Here is a 17,122-nt window from a genome sequence, read left to right on the forward strand (position 1 = left end):
GATGAAAATATGTTAAGGCGAAAGGCAGCTACTAATACGAGTTAAAACATGTGGCACTCTTCACAATTCCAGGTTGGGCTGATGTTACCATTTGTTTAATCTGTGTGTCAGATTACATTCAGGTAGGGTTATTAGTGTAGCATTCCTCACATTTCTGAACAGTCTTTAGCTGATATATCTTCTGGTTAAAAAAAAAAAAAAGGGGGGGGGGGGACCTAAGTTGCAGCACATATCTTTCCTGGGTGTGCATATCACTCCTGACAGTCAGCTTTATTCAACTTTCTTCTCTGTTATCTTATCCAGCTTAAATTTACTCTGTTTTTGGTCTCTCTTTATTGTGCAAACATATTTCATATCCTTCCACATGTCCTCCCTACCCCGCATCCCTAAAACTACAAGAAAAAAGGGCTTGGATTTAATTGAAAAGCGACAGGAGGATTTGAAAGAAAAGGCAACATTTTGATGGCCTTCAAATCTCTGCTTCATTTGATTATGCAAACCTTTGCGGCTTGTTTGAATGATGGAAAACCAGATTTGCATTTTAGGTAAATGTACATGGTTCACCTGCTTTGTTGAAGTATTCAAGTAGCCTGAAAAAGTGCAGAGCTGATGGGATTTTGTAATGAAAAAATAGCACGTGCCAAGAGGAAGCATTTGTCACACGCTTTCTAGATATCAGTAGGAAATTGTTTTCCTTTGTAGTGGCTTTAGTTGGCACTGTGCAAACCTATCTGGGGAGACAAAACTTTTGCCCATTTCTAAAACTGTACTCCCCCCAAATCAAACCTTTTCAAAGACCCCGAATGTCCAAGTATATTTTTCATTACTTATGTCAGCCATGAAGATTAAAAGTTAAAAAGTTAAGTTTGCCAATCAAACTGCAAATGGTATATGTTTAGAGGTCTACAAACCTTGCTTTAAAACAGAACTAACCCATAAGCTTTGAAGACTTTTAGGACTCCCACACCTACACGGTTAAAAATACCTAAAGTCTGTCAGCAGATTATTGTGCTATTCTGCCCTAAGACTTTGTTTTCAAGAACACAGCGATGCTGGAACTTACAGACCAATGAGTCTCACTTCAGGAAATAGTGTTTTTGATTTACATGCTAAAGACAGAATTATAAAACACTTACTTACCTGGTTACCTGGGCTAATTACTCATTAGAGCCAAATTAGCATAAGTTTTTCCAACTATTTGAGTTGGTCTAATAAAAGATATCAGGTTTACCCAAAGAACCTTGTCTGCCTATAAAGGAAAGTTGTACTTCTCTAGTCTACTAGATTTCTTATGTCACCTTTAATTATCAGGACATCCGCTGGAATGGAAACGCAGCAGCGCACAAGCAGTCCAGCAAATTCTTGAAGCGTGTTAGGGATAACTTTTTGGCACAGGTGGAAATGCCAACTAGGGGGGCAGCGCTTCTTGACTTACTGCTGACAAACAGGGAGGCATTGATCAAGAATGTGCAGGTGGAAAGCAACTTGAGTGACAGTGACCATGAAATGATGGAGTTCAAGCTCCTAAAGGGAGGAAGCAAGGTGAGCACCAGGATAAGGACACCGGACTTCAGAAAAATCAGACGTTAGCAGGCTCAGGGAGCTGGGGGGCAGGAACCCCAGGAGGAAAGTCAGAGGCAAAAAGGAGCCCAGGAGAGCTGGCTGTACTTTAAGGAAATCTGTTTAAGGGTACAAGAGCAAGCTATACCAATGTGATGAAAGAACAAGGACGTGTAACAGGAGACCAGCCTATTTAGACATCAATCTCTTCAATGAGTTGAAACTCAAAAAGGAATCCTGTAAAAAGTAGTAACTTGGTCATGGAACTAGTGAAGAGTATAAGAGCATTACATGGACATGCAGGGAGAAAATTAGGAAGGCCAAGGCACAACTTGAGATGCAGCTGGCAAGGGATATACAAGGCAATACAAAAGGATTCTACAGGCATGTCAAAAGTAAGAGGCGGGTCAGAGAAACCATACACCTCTTATGGAACGGAGAAGGCAATCTAGTTGTGGATGATGCAGAGAAGACCAATGCCTTATGGAGGACACCAAATTGATTGGAGCTGCAGACACTCCAGAGAGTAGAGCTAGGATCCAGAATGGCCTGGACAGACTCGAAAAATGGTCTATAACTCAACCAGCACTGGTGAGGCCTCACCTGGAGAACTGGGTCTAGTTTTGGGGCCCACGCTTCAGGAAGGATGTGGACAGTTTGGATAGAGTCCAGCACACAGCAACAAAAATTACGAGGGGCCTGGGACGCTAGACTTATGAGGCAAGACTGAAAGAACTAGGGTCGTTTAGTCTGGAGAAGAGAAGACTATGGGGAGATTTGATTGCAGCCTTCAAAAAACCTGAAGGGTGATTATAGAGAAGATAGAAAAAGGCTTTGCTCTGTGACTTTAGGGGAGAGGTCTAGGAGCAATGGTCTCGAACTTCAGCAGGAGATATTTCGGTTGGAGAGGAGGAGGAACTTTCCGACTGAGGGTGGTCAAGCATTGGAACAGGCTGCCTAGAGGAACTGTGAAATCTCCATCCTTGGACGTTTGAAAGACTATGTTGGACAGACATTTGTCTGGGCTGGCTTCGTCAGGGATGAGCCTGCCTACGTGACCTTGTGGAGTCCCTTCTAGCCCTACTTTCCCATGATCCTCGTAAAGCATACGCAGGCCGGGCCGGATTCCATTTGTATTGGTAAATGGTGATTTCCCCTCGCACTCACAGACCGAGGAAAACACATTTCCAGCATTAATAAGCAAAATTTATAGAAAGGGGATGTCAGAAAAATGGTGGCTGATGGAGTCTGTGACAATAGGGAGAGCAGGAGTTTGGACTGCAACTCCCAGAAACCCCAGGGGACTGGGACGAAAGGAAGAAGCAGTGACAAACCGAACCAGGGAGCTACAGATGAGTGGAGCTGGGACTCATGGCAGCTCTGCTGCTCAGCTGGCTGTCATCCTACAGTAGTTATGTTTCTCATTAATACATAGTCTGCCCCCCACACCTAATTTTGTGCAATCCTGACATTTAAATTGATAAAAATAAAAATAAATGACTAAAATAAACAATCAATATTATACATGTCAATATTATTAAAAAATAAAAATGGAATTCTGCCAAGCCTAAGCATAAGGGATACCCTATTAGCATATTAATAAAAAGTTCCTCTTAAGAAGGTATTAGATCACTTCACTGAGTGGTTCACTGGCATTTTCTAGAAATCAGCTAAGAAATAGGAAACAACAGTTAAGAAAAAAGGATCCATTTTCAGAATGGACAGAAGTTAATAGTATGGTGCATCAAGACTCAGTTCAGGATGTTCCTGTCTGTTCACTGAAAAGAAACCAAACCCTAAGGCAGCCAAATAAAACGAAGAGAAGCTTTGAGAAGACTGAAGCGTTCGACTCAGATAACATGCAACAGTTGGAAATATGTGAGCTTTTGGTATGCCCGACTGCATTTTAATACACTGTAAGCACTAAAGAAAAGAACTGGGGTGGGTGCAGACCACTCAGTGCGAACCTTTCTGCAAGGTCCAGTGGCAATTTGAAGAGGCATAAACGTTAGCTCACATAAGGAATGGGAAAGAAAAATAATGGCTCAAGTATTGAAAGGGCATTCCTTATTATGGATGTGCTAGGTGTGGTTATTATGTATTTAAAGATGAGCTCAACGTCATGGATTTTTGAAGTATATAACTAGATGGGAAATGTTATGAGTTACTCTATTTATTCATTAGCATTTTGATTTTGGGGGTGCAATACTAATAATGACTGTACCTCGAGAACAACAGATAGAGCTAGAAGAAGAGAATTGCACTACCAGCCTCTGTTACCATTATATCGGCATGTGAGCGCTCATTCAATCCGGATGCTTTGTAATGAAATGGACGCCTTGGGTGTAAGGCCATCACCGATCCCTGCTGTTCATTAACATCTGATTGACTGAATAACGGCAAGGTAAAAACCAAGGCCAAGTGCAAGTACATTGCATGGCTGAGGCAGACAGATGAGTCGGGAGCTTTGGAGGTGGACCAGGGGTTGCCAGGAAGCAGGTAGTGGCCCCTGTGTGAAAGGATTCAGTCTGCCCCAGCACCATGCAAACACCAGCTGGACACAGACATTCTCCCAGCAGAATCTGTTTCTTAATCAGTTGGTAGAAATTTGCCAGACCTGCATTTGAACTACTGTTTAGGCAACAAAGCTGCCTGAAAGGATTCTTGAGATGATACCAGCATTTGATGGGAACCTGGCTCAGCTGCCTTCAGCTGTCCATCCCACACTCTGCTGCTTGTCCCATCTCTCTTCCATTACCCGTCTAGCTGCTAGCACGCTCCTTGATGCTTCTCCTGGCTCCAGAGAATCCTCCATGCTCACGTGTATGAGCAATCAAATGCATGAGCTTAGTCAAGAGGCAGGGACAATCTCAGGGATAGCTCTGACAGGCCCTGGGTCAGCACAGAGGTAGTTAGGGATCATCTGGAGGCGCTAGACTTTTTAAATCTGCAGGTCCAGATGCCCTCTACCCAAGGGTGTTGAGGGGAGCCCTTGGCCCAGCTGCATGAGCATTTGTAGTCATCTGGCCAGGTGCCGGGGCATTGGAAACTAGCTAATGTGGTCCCCATTTTTAAGAAAGGGAGGAAAGAGGACCCAAGTAACTATAGGCCCATAAGCCTCACCTCTGTGCTCAGGAAGATCTTGGAGAGGATCATCCAGGAGCACATCTGTGGGGGCCGGCACGGGAGATCATGCTCAGGGGCAATCAGCATGGGTTCATCAAAGGCAGGTCCTGCCAGACCAACCTGATTGCTTTTTATGACCAAGTAACTAAATCCTTGGATGACGGCGTTGCCGTGGACGTAGTCTTTCTAGACTTTAAGAAGGCCTTTGACACTGTCTCTCAGCCCATCCTCATCAATAAATTAAGTGACTTTGGCATTGATGCCTGCACAGTTGGATGGGTAAAAAGTTGGCTGATGGGGCGCATGCAGAGAGTAGTGGTGGACGGGTTGTACTCAACCTGGCGAGATGTGAGCAGTGGGCTCCCCCAGGGCTCGGTCCCTGGGCCCGCACTGTTTAACATCTTCATCAGCGACTTGGGCGAGGGGGTGGAAAGCACGCTGTCCAAGTTTGCTGACGACACTAAGATGTGAGGCGAGGTGGACACGCTTGAAGGGAGAGAGAGGCTGCAACTAGATTCAGACAGACCACAAAAGTGGGCAGACGAGAATAGGATGGGGTTCAACGTAGACAAATGCAGGGTGCTGCACCTGGGGAGAAGGAGTCCACAGCACACATACAGGCTGGGGAGTTCCCCTCTTGAAAGCACAGAGGTGGAAAGGGATCTCGGAGTCATTATTGACTCCAAGATGAACATGAGCCGCCAATACCAGACCGCAGCCAGCAAGGCCAGCCAGACCTTGTCATGCATCCCAAGGTGCATCTCAAACTGGTCCAGAGAGGTGATGCTCCCCCTCTATGTGACTTTGGTCAGGCCGCAGGTGGAGTACTGCGTCCAGTACTGGGCGCCGCACTTCAGGAGGGATGTGGGCAGTCTGGAGAGGGGTCAGAGGAGGCCACCCGCTTGGTGAGAGGGCAGCAGGACAGGCCCTACGAGGAGAGACGGAGGGACCTGAACCTGTTCAGCCTCAGCAAGAGGAGGCTGAGGGGGACCTGGTGGCTGCCTACAAGCTCATCGGGGAGATCAACTGCACATAGGCAGAGCCCTTTTCTCCCCAGCACCGCCTGGGGTGATGAGGAACAATGGTCATAAGCTGATGGAGAATAGGTTTAGGTTAGAGATCAGGAGGCAATATTTTACAGGTAGTGTGGCCAAAATCTGGAACCAGCTTCCCAGGGAAGTGGTCCTCGCCCCTACCTTGGGCAAATTCAAGAGGAGGTTGGACGATCACCTGTCTGGGGTCTTGTGACCCCAGCATCCATTCCTGCCTGTGGCAGGGGGTCAGGCGAGATAATCTGTTCAGGTCCCTCCTGACCCGAGCTACTAGGAAACTATGAAGATTCAATCAAAATTCCATAGTGTGTACTGATCAATAGGAGATCCCTAATGATTTATTTAATTTTGCCCTTAACACGTTGCAGTGTTAGCAGTAAGGGCTGACACGCACTGAAAATAAATAAATCAATCAATAAATTTGGTGGGTTTAGTCTTACTTCTTATGTCTTACTCTCCAAAACACTCTAATACAAGTTGTATAAAATATTTAATAAAAGTAACTAAGCCAGTAATACAAGAACTAATCAAGAGAAGTTTAACTCAAGACAAAAAATGTACATTTTGGACAGTGTCTTTAACAGCATGAACTGCTGGAAGAAAATGTTTAAATGAAATTAAAGTGGGATCCTGTGCAGAAAAGTGACACACTCTCTCTCTCCATTTTCTAGAATGCTATACAGCCAATGGGGCGGACTATCGGGGCACGCAGAACCAAACCTCCCTACATGCAGGGAAGCCTTGTCTCTTTTGGAATGAGACCTTCCAGCACCCTTACAATACCCTGAAATACCCCAATGGAGAAGGAGGGCTTGGGGAGCACAATTACTGCAGGTAAGAAATATCCCACTGCAAAGATGGCCTCTAAGCCTGAAGTTTCATTAGCCCTTGACCAAAAATAGTAAGCGGATGGGACACGCTGGAGGGTCCCTTGGCTGTCAGAGCTGGGGCAATCAGAAAGACATCTTTACACCAGCAACTACATCTCTTCAACCTCACTCAGGCCACAGGCAGCTTTAGAACTTGGTTCTTCTCAGTTCTTAACAAAGCCCACGTCACCAAACCAATCTACCACCTGACACAACAGATAACGACTGGTGTTCTTCCTAAAAGACATTTGAAGAAGTTAGCAGGAAAGGGACGTAGCGAGGGTACATGGAGGCAAGGAGTTTGGACATTTGCATGGTTTTCATCCTTGCCTATACCTCTGGCTCTCCCATGCCCAGGACCATTGTCCCTAGTGCTTAGGAACACTGAATAGTCACAGAATTGTTTTCAGTGAATGAGAATTGTTACTAGATTGTAGTTTGAAAATGTGCCTTTGCTTGCTTTGGCTTTGTTCCACTGCAGTCACATTCACTGTTGAATAGGGAAGTGTCTGGACAAAGAGTGGGTCATACAGGAAGGGGGTGAGATACTCCGTGGAAAGAAGGATCAGGGGAAGATGGGAACGGAGAAGGGTGGGACAGACCAGCACACAGGCAGGCACTGAAACATGCCCTCGTGACACACAGAGAGGACTGGAACACCTGGCAGGGACACCTGGAAGGGGATCTGCCTGTGGCTGTGCTGGCAGCAGCGCCTTTGAAGTTCTCTGATCTCTTGCCATTGATGTGCAGTGTATTATGGTAATGTTAGATTGTATTATGCAGTTACTCATTTTACATCACCTCAGCCCCTCTCAGGAATAAAAGAAAATACCAAGAGAGAGAGAGACAGACACTCTGTAAAACCTGGATATTCCATCCCGAAAACGTGCTGGAAGCCCATTAACACAGGCATCTCCGAGCTCACAAATCAGAGTGGCATACCGCAGGGAACCACATGGCCTCCCCCCCACAACACCTTTCCTGCAGCCCTCAGCCCAACAAGACCAGTGCGGAGGACCTTGACAGTCTCTGCGACATACACAAAGAGGGAACCTCTTGGGTGACCTCAGAACTACCTGTGAACAGCGAGAGGCCAATGAAAAAGCTGCAGTGACAGGAGAAAAGAAACACCTTGAATGATGATGCCCTCATAGGCCATACTCACTGCGCCCCTACTAACAGCTTTCCCCGGCACCTTTGCCTCAGACATGGCTGTCCTGCAACGCATAGAGCAAAGCACGCAAAACCCTCAGATACCTGATGAGAGAACAGGATGTACGTGGTCAGGTCCTATGCTAACCATTCATTTACACAAGCAGCCACTAAGACAAAGAAAAAGATTTCATTGCACAGTGGCTTCAGGAAAGTGGAAATCTCTCAAACACTCTGCAAAACCTCAGCTCAGCCATAACAGAACTGGGAGACCAGAAGGACTCATTTCTTGTTCGTCTCCATGCAGCCACTACAAGGAGCCAAGTACAAAGTTTCCAAAGCTGCTAGCCACATCTATTATTCCCATGCATTTCAAGATGCTTATGTAGGAAGTCCTATTATCACAATTTATGGAGATGCACTTAAAAGTATTTTACTTCCCTATAACAGGTACACCAGCAGTGTTTCTGTAGCTGCCAAACTGAAGAGAGTAACCATGTTCCCACAGGGTAGGCTGCTCTGCTGGCAGGTCTCCTCCATCCCCCAGAACCGCACTTGCTTTCTTCCACTATATCTTAGCCCCAACCAAATATTAACCTTTGCTTTCCCATAGTCCTGAGCCCTGCTCCTCCAGCACCTCTTCCCAGGTGTCTCCAGTCCTGACCATCAGCAGACCCTGCTCTTCCAGCCATGTGTCCTCAGCCCTGTCCTTGACCAGCAGCACTCTTTCCAGTTCCGACTCTGGACCTCCCCAACCTAGACTTACCTTTTACCTTCACACTGTTTTTGAAGAAAACCCCATGCCTAGGAATTGCATCTGAATTAGCTGCAAGTCATCTAAGCTAACATAGGCATAAGGACCACAATAGTGAGGAACTTTACTTCCCTGCCTGATACCATGTGGGGGTCAGTGGTTTGGCACTGAAAGTGAAAGGGTGTGGACCGTTCCCATTATTTGTGCCCCGGTGCTGAGGCTGGATGAGGAATTTCAGCATCAAAAGCCATGTCTGCACAGTAATTTGACCATGTCCAGCACTGGCACCCTCAGACATACCTCTCTGCTCTTCGTGACCAGCCTCCCAACCTGGATGATGTGTAGCTACCTTCATGGAGCACCAAAGGCAGCCTAAGTATTTCAGGGGCAGACAAAATGGCACTGGCACTTGCTCATTCAGCAGTGTGAATTAGTTCATTTGCAGCACTGCACGTAGCTGCAGGGCTTCCAATCTGGGAGGCAGCTCACGTGGGGCTGTGCAGCATGCTCGATGGCGCCACTGACTGGCACGGTAAGTTTCCCACGCAGACATGCCCTACCTGCAGTCCTCTTCTGATCTGCCAATCTAATTCAAGCGTTTGTCACAGGATACCACTAATGCAGTAGGGTTTACGGTGTGGTAGCCTCACTTCTGCATTCTTCTCAGTCATAAGAGCTGGTGAAACACTCAATGCAAGTTAAAGTAACAGTGGTGATGAAACTTTAGATCTAATGCAACACTTGGGAGTCTTCATGCGGCTCACAAGTACATTAATGTTTGACATCTTTTTGCATCTCCTTCCTTTGACAGGAACCCTGATGGAGATGTCAGCCCATGGTGCTACATTGCAGAGCATGAGGACGGAGTGTACTGGAAATACTGCGAGATTCCATCCTGCAGAAGTAAGCCACCACATAATAACATAGTCCTGCTTGACTCTTGAGCAGAGATTGGCAGTCATACAACAGTGGGTAGTGGTTTTCTAACAGGAACTAGGAGAAAATGAACCATCTTATTTTTAATTGTAAGCTAAGCAAGCTTTGGAGCTCTGGTTTCCAGAGCTCCATGAAAACTCACTGCACCCTCCCACTCATTCTTGGATTATGTTTTCCACATAAAGTACAGTACACAGATGCACCCAGTATTTGTCAAGTGCTGCATGTTTCTACAAATACAGAAGTATTTCTATTATTGATTAAATTTAACAAGCCAATAAGAAAGAAATACGAAACTTTTCATTCAAGTTCAAAACAAAAAGCACACATCTGTTACTGAAGACAGTTTGATCAGTTTGTGAAAGGGATTGTGACAGTCGCCTGCAAAGATAGGATAGTGGACTCAACGCTTCACTGACTAGGTTTCTGCACATAGGGGGGTCTATTGATCTGATCTGGTCTGGGCTCCCCCCTCATAATGCCTGCAGAACAGTCCAAATGTTCAGGTTTGTGCGCCAAAAGCTAGGTTCTCAAGAATCAGCTCTTCAAAACTAGCTGCCTAAGTGCTGAACATAAAACCCATCGATGCCTGTATTCATTGTTTGCAGTCAGTTTGGGTGGAAGGTCCGATCCTGTACACACTTACATTCTTGCTTTAATTCCTGCAGGCAAGTGATCTCACTGGCTTTCAGTGAGATCACTTGCACACATCACAATAAAACACCTGCAGGATCCCCCCATAGTCCTTTACTTGCACACATCAAATGTGAATTGGAGTAAAAACAGAGCGAGCACAATGTGATTCACCAGTACCTATCCTGTGTGTGTGGACCGGCAATCTGTACATGCAAGGCAGGCAGCCAAATTTAACTATTTTCCTTTACATCAAGCCACTTCTTGTCAGGTTCCTTGTTGTGGACTGGGGAGCCTAACCTCCATTAACCAGGATTAAAATGTTTGGCCTTGTTTTTTAAGCAAGGAACAAATAGTTCAGAACCACAAAGCATAGACAGTAGTGAGTTTTATTCTTCACTTCCCCAAAATACCAGGAGTTATCCCAGCTCCAAATCACCCACTGAATTGTAGTATTTCTTTCTTAATTTAGAATGGGGGAATCTGAGTTTTCTTTAAAGTTCCCAGTTGCTAGTGAATTCTCTGGATTTGGCGCCAGTAAAACAAAGTTGGAAACAAATTCTCCCCAGTCCATTTGTTCTGCACAAAGAAATCCTTTCAGTACCAGCCTCTGTCATTTTCTCCGTGGTTGGAAACAGAAGATTTAAATTTGGACACTTATTTGCACAGATAATCCCAGACTTGCATTTACAAAATGTCCTTTTGACCAGTAGCAGCTGCTTCAAGCATCGCATTGAAACCAGATACTAGAAAAAGGAATTGCAGCAATTTAGAACAAACTGTATGTTGCAAGCTCCTCCAAGTCTTAATGCAAACCTGATGGTTGGTGCAGTTCTGTAAAGCAGGGGGGTGGGAACAAACGTCTTTCTTCCCTAGTTTTTCTCTGTTCAGGAGGCCTGATGATAACCCTCAGGAATACTGTGAGCAGGCTGGGAAAGTGTGTGGTAGGGAGCTGGGTGTTGTGGTGGAGAAGTAATGTACTCCAGGAAGTCTCATTGATAGATAGCTTACTTTTTAGCGAGTTAATGGGCCTTTGTTATAAGCAGCCTTCTACATAACTGCACTGAGTGCCTGAAGACACAAACCTCTAATAGGACGACTTAGCATAGTTAAGCACAGGTGCAGTGCAGACAACAGAAAGCTGGAGTAATTGCCTGAAGGACTTATATAGGATACTGATATTTTTAGATCACTATAACGCTAATTTTGAATCTATTGTTATTGCTTTCTTGGACAATGATGCACAATATTATTTCAAATCCACGCTAGCATTAATGGTTAGCACCAAGCGTGTCACACAGAAATATATAACATGCTGTATTCACAAATATAGCATACAGAAGGAGCAATATAATGTAGATGTAAATGCTCATACCAAGTCTGTCTCCCCCTCATCCACCTCCATATGACAGTATGTCCTCTCAGAGGCTTAGACAGGCCTTTCAACACATTCAAAAGGTTTTAAAGGCAGACAAGAACACCACACATGAGCATCAATGAAGTACACGTCCTTCTCATAAAGGGAGGAACACAGACAATAACTGCATCTAAATCAATATGCGTTGGCACGGCAGTAGCTTAAATACATGTTTTTGTCCTCTTTGATGAGTGGATGAATATGAAATTCAGCCAGTCATCAAAGTTAGCTGAGTCAGGTTCACCAAATGCCATCCTGCCCAAAATGTGTGGGTTACATGAAACTTTCTAATCACAATCTCACGACACTCATGGAAACAAACAATTCTTGTTGTGTGTACATCATATATTCAAACTGACACACAATTTGGAGGTGTATTGAAAGTGATGGACACAGGTTAGTCATGTAAATCTATATGGACTGCTGGGTTAAGAAGCCTCATTTGGCCAACAAGCATTTTAAAACAGGTACAGCTAGGAACAAAACTGTAGATCACTCTGAAAATATGGGAGACTGTATTTAGGAACATAAAATTGCGGAGCCTGCATCTGTGCTGGGGGATAGACTAGATGTCCCCCAAAGCCCCTTCCGATCCTACAATTTTATGATTCTTTGAGATTAAAAAGGACTTTGTAACTGCAGTCAAGAGCTGATTGAGCATGGGCATGGCATTGGCCAGGGAGAGTGACCACAAGTCGTAGTAGCAGTATTATGGTAGCACCTACGATCCTCGGTGCTGGCTCTGAAGCCCAGTGTACCAGGTACAAATGCAGAACAAAAGGACTGTCCCTGCTCCAAACTGCAGACAGCCCGAGTACAAGATAAGAGAAAGCAGAGATATACAAACTAACAGGATGGATGCGACGAGACAATACCAACCAGCACAATGGGCCATAGTCATAGCACTCAGAAGATCCAACTGTTGTCAGGGCTTTCTGGGTGCTGAAGCTGGGCAATTTTAGTTTAAACATAAAGATGCAACATTTCAATGGTAACAGTAATTAACCACAGGCACAACCCACCTAGGAACCCCACCCCACAGATTCTCCATCATGTATACTCCTTAAATTCAGACTAGTTACATTTATAATAAGATGTGTTCTTGCTCAACCAGACAATATGAGCTTGATTCGTGTGTTACTCGGTGCATCTCTGTAGCTTGCACTACGCAGGAAGTTCCACCCGGTGACCACAGTGGTCTACTCTGGCTTTAAAATCTACAAATGAATGATGCATCTTTATCTGAATTATATCCAGTCAACAAAAATCTGCTGTCAGTGAGCTTGAACGCAAATCCAAGGATGTCAGGATTGAACTCTCATGCTGTCATCAGTCTGCTGCTGCATGATTTGCATTTGTCTGTTGCAATGTCCCAATTAATACTCATGGGGGGCGGGGAGAAGAGCATAGTTATTATTTACTATCTTCACTAACTGGCAGAAACAGAAGTCTATGCTAAAGAACTAAGGATGACCCTGTTTAACATCTGCTAGATGGATGTTGAATTTTCGGCCATCCAGTCCCTGCCTACACTCAGATACTTGCAAATGTTACCTTCCCAAAAGAAGGGTCTCAGAGTACGGCGGTTATGCTCATTAGGGTGAGAACTAAATAGCATTTCTCAAAAGAAGTGATTTCTTACAGCATGCTTGTGTCCGTTAGATCCTGAGAAAAGCCATCTGCTATTCTGGGCATTTCTATCAAAGGTCAGTTTTATACAGGGTGAACAAGGCATGTATTAAGAGCGCATGGTTATAACGTGTTTAAATAGAGACACTGTACAAAAGAGACAAATTCTGCACTCTCTCACTTTGCCACCATAGCTTTAGAAGAAATCCCAAGTTTATCACATCAAAGTCCCCAGTCTCTCATGTGACCTCACGTACCAAACGCTCTGCGATTATTACCCTGTCATAGCAATTCCATGGTAGCCAGAGGTGGGATGGTCCTATCCATCTCAGATCTGCACACATTGTGCTCAGTCCATGATGCTGAGCCCCTTAGTCCCAGTCCAGGACAGCATCTAATGCACCGAACATGAAGCAAGCAAGGCATCCAAGTGACTCCGTAGGACCAGCCATGCGCTTCCAGTTAAGCACATGACAAAGTGGCTCACTGGATCAGGGCTGGAGCGCTCAGCAGCTCGAAGGGCTGAACTCTACTTGGGACTCGCCTCCTAGTCCTAGGTTAGATTTCACCTCTCCGAGAACTGCTGCTGGTTCCAAATTCAACATACCATTTATGTTTGCCAAAGATGGGAGTGGCGGGGAGCCTCGGGGAGCACTGCAGGGGCACCCGAATTTGACCCAAATGGTGCATTTGGCTCAGAATGGGGATTTAGGAATTTGCCTAATGGCTCGTGCTGGCTCCTTTGCATAGAACAGATAAATGGATTTATTCTCTGGAGACCCTAGACTGAGGTTCCCACCATTAAATCTTACTCTACAGTAAGTTAATATGTTGTCTGAGGAAATCTCATGTCTCCTGGGCAAAGCGAGCTTGGATGGTATATAGGAAGCATTTGTTGGGCAATGTAATAATGCATTGTTTGGAAAAATGATCCGTCTCTGCGGGTATTTTGTTCTGTTCAGCTGGACTCAGCTGGGGAAGAGCTCCAACTGAAAATTACCTCCCAGATACTGATTCAGGCACTATTCTGAAGTCTCAGTCACTAGTTGCTCATTGCTGCAAGACAGTTCATGGCCCAGTTAGCACAATGCTTTGTACACTGATTTGCACATGGGAAACTTCATGCATATTTCAAAGCTTAACTGCTTTCTGAATGGCAACCAAAGCAGCATTAACGACTCAAACCAAAAACCACAAGCGCTAGATTTTTCTTCTTCCTAGCTCCACTGTTTCCTTGACCTCTCCTTTGCAGCAATACTTACTAGACACAATTGTCCTTGTGTAGAATACAACATACAGTTTGGTATATTTGCTGTTTGCCAGGAGAAACTCTAAACCTACCTGCTAGGAGATGTCTGTCCCCAGCCTTCCTTTTTCACTGGTACACACCCACGTCTGCCCTGCTCTTGTTCAGGCTCACTCCCCCTCCGTCAACAGCTAAACTTACAATAGGCCATCTTGTGCCTTGGTGTTTCAGCGGGGCTAAAGACCGTACATTCTGCTCTGCCGGAGCTATTTTCTGTCTCGTCTTCTTTATTTGCATGTCTGTCTCTCAGCATTTATGACATATAGACATTGCAGTGGCCATTTTACAACCCCATACTGACATTTTTTACCATTAAATATGATAGTGCCAGTAGATCAAGGCCTTGTGCCAGGAATGTGAGACTCCTGGCATTAAGGGGTCAAGGAGACCCATGGAGTTCATAGTTCTAAAGAAAAAGACATTGAAGTGGCTCATCCCTCTCCCACTCCAGCTTGTTCTTTTTCATCTTTGCTGTATTTACTTTCACATCAGTGGCTCTAGCTGTAAGGGAAACCCTCAAGTTAACATGACCCCAAGGCCTGGTATTCCCAAAGGATGCTCCACTATTGCACTGCTCTTCCATTACAGTGCACTGTCCAGAGGAATTGCTTACATGATGGATGCTTCATCCCAGCCCAGCGTGAGCTGTCTGAAAGAAGCTGCACTGCTCCTGCAAGCTGCTCTGTGCCTGTGCTAGCACTTTGGGGTCCACAGGGCTACAGACTGCTCGCAACATGGCATGTCACCTGCCAGAACAAGGGACCATCCTGATGTCATGGCCTGGCCTCAGGCCTGACCAGTTGGTCAGGGTACAGGAGAAAGCTGAGTGCTGCAGGAGGAGGTGGGAGTTTGACTGTTCCCATCTCCCCCATGATCCCATTGCAGCAGGGGGCTGTGCTAAGTGTACGTGTCCACAGGATCGAATGGACAACTGCCAGCTTCTGGATAGTCGACAGCATTGCTGCCAGGGCATGACTGGACGAGGAAGTTATGGGATAAGTTTCTAAAGCAGAACTTCCTCCTGTCACCCCATAGCCATTGTGTGAGTGACCCCTCACCCAGCAAGTATGAACAAAGGGATGAAGGGCAGTGGCTGAAACCAACTATGGGAAAGATCACTGATGCTGGAAGCAAAGGGGAAAAAAGAACCAGGCAATTGCTAGTGCACTGACTTCTCTCTTGACTGAAGACATGACCACCAACCATCAAGACAATACTGAGCCCCAGAGTCTTGCACTGCTTGCTGCTCCAAGACCCATGCATCGGTGAACGCAAGTGCTGTCTGCCACTGTCAGGAGCATTGCTTTTTCCTCTACTCCAAGATAATTATTCACAGTATCTTTTACCCACAGACCAGACTAACCCTCTCATTTCCTGCTCTCTTGAGCATGCAGTTGGTGTTAAGGAAGCACACTGCCTATTGTGTTTGCTAGTGCAACATTAATAATGATAGTAGACACTAGACAAAGGTTGTTGTTCAGATGAAACAAAAGCAGAAAACGCAGCAACATGATCGGCTCAGTGAATGGGAGTATGGCTTGACAGGAAGCTGGGTGACTGCAGCTGGCCACCAATCCCTCTGCCCAACTGTTTAATAGCTGAACGTGGAACAGCTGATACACATTTAATTATTATTTTTTAAAATAAACGATTCAGGTTTTGTTAAGTTTGTGGAGGATTTCACAGATTTCACAGACATTAGAGTTGGAAGGGACCTCAGACGATCATCAAGTCCAGCCCGCTGCCCCAGGGGCAGGAAGTCAGCTGGGGTCATAGGATCCCAGCAAGATAAGCATCCAGTTTCATCTTGAAGGTGTTCAATGAAGGCGCTTGAACCACCTCCGGCGGCAGGCTGTTCCAGACCTTGGGGGCTCGGACAGTAAAGAAATTCTTCCTTATGTCCAGCCTGAAACGATCTTGTAGTAGTTTGTGACCATTCGTCCTCGTCATCCCTTGGGGCACTCTGGTGAACAGACGTTCCCCCAGATACTGGTGGTCCCCCCCGATAAAGTTATAGGCAGCCACCAGATCACCCCCGAGCCTGCGCTTTTCCAGGCTAAAGAGTCCCAGGGCTCTCAGCCTGTCGTCGTAAGGTCTGTTTTCCTGACCTCTGATCATGCGCGTGGCTCTGCTCTGGACTCTGCATTTGAACGGGTATCCTGGACGTTGGCCACTCAGACAACTCTCGGGATTACACTACTATTTTGCTTCCACTTATGCCCCCAAATTCTTTACAAGTGAGCCAAGGGGCACAGGGAGAAATAAAAAGCAAAACAAGCCGCTTCAGCTGTGAGACCAGTTTGGAGGATACCATTTTACAACAGCAACAGCAGGTAGATAATGCCTCCAAAATGGCAACTCCTGCTCACCTTGGAGCTAAAAAGCATAGAGTGCATCCTCTTCTCCCACCAAAGCCTTTAAAACTGAGGTTCGGATCCTCTGACCCAGCTCAACTGCTCAACTGAGGACCAGAGGAGGCAGGAAAGCTGCTATTACATCTCTCTGATCTTAAGGGTCGCCTCAGGGCTGCTCTAAAATGATGTCTGAAGCCCAAGGAGCTTTTCCAGCAGGTGGAGATAACTGCAGAGTAAAAGTTCTCCCTTTACAGCCTAGAAGAGTGATCCAGAGATGGTGGTGCAAGCTGGAAACACAGGAGACTGATTCAGTTCCCTTCTCCTCTAGGCATCC

General features: G+C 45.7%; 1 protein-coding gene across 1 annotated transcript in view; it reads left to right on the forward strand.

Annotated features, from left to right (window-relative positions):
- Positions 1–17,122, forward strand: part of KREMEN1 (kringle containing transmembrane protein 1) — a 44,580-nt gene that overhangs the window by 6,449 nt on the left and 21,009 nt on the right. The window contains exons 2-3 of the mRNA XM_059713305.1: positions 6,410–6,572; positions 9,325–9,416. Of these exons, the coding sequence (XP_059569288.1) occupies positions 6,410–6,572; positions 9,325–9,416 (255 nt within the window). The remainder of the gene's footprint in view (positions 1–6,409; positions 6,573–9,324; positions 9,417–17,122) is intronic.

The sequence above is a fragment of the Alligator mississippiensis genome, chromosome 10 (genome assembly GCF_030867095.1).
Source record: "Alligator mississippiensis isolate rAllMis1 chromosome 10, rAllMis1, whole genome shotgun sequence".
Taxonomy (NCBI): Eukaryota; Metazoa; Chordata; order Crocodylia; family Alligatoridae; genus Alligator; species Alligator mississippiensis.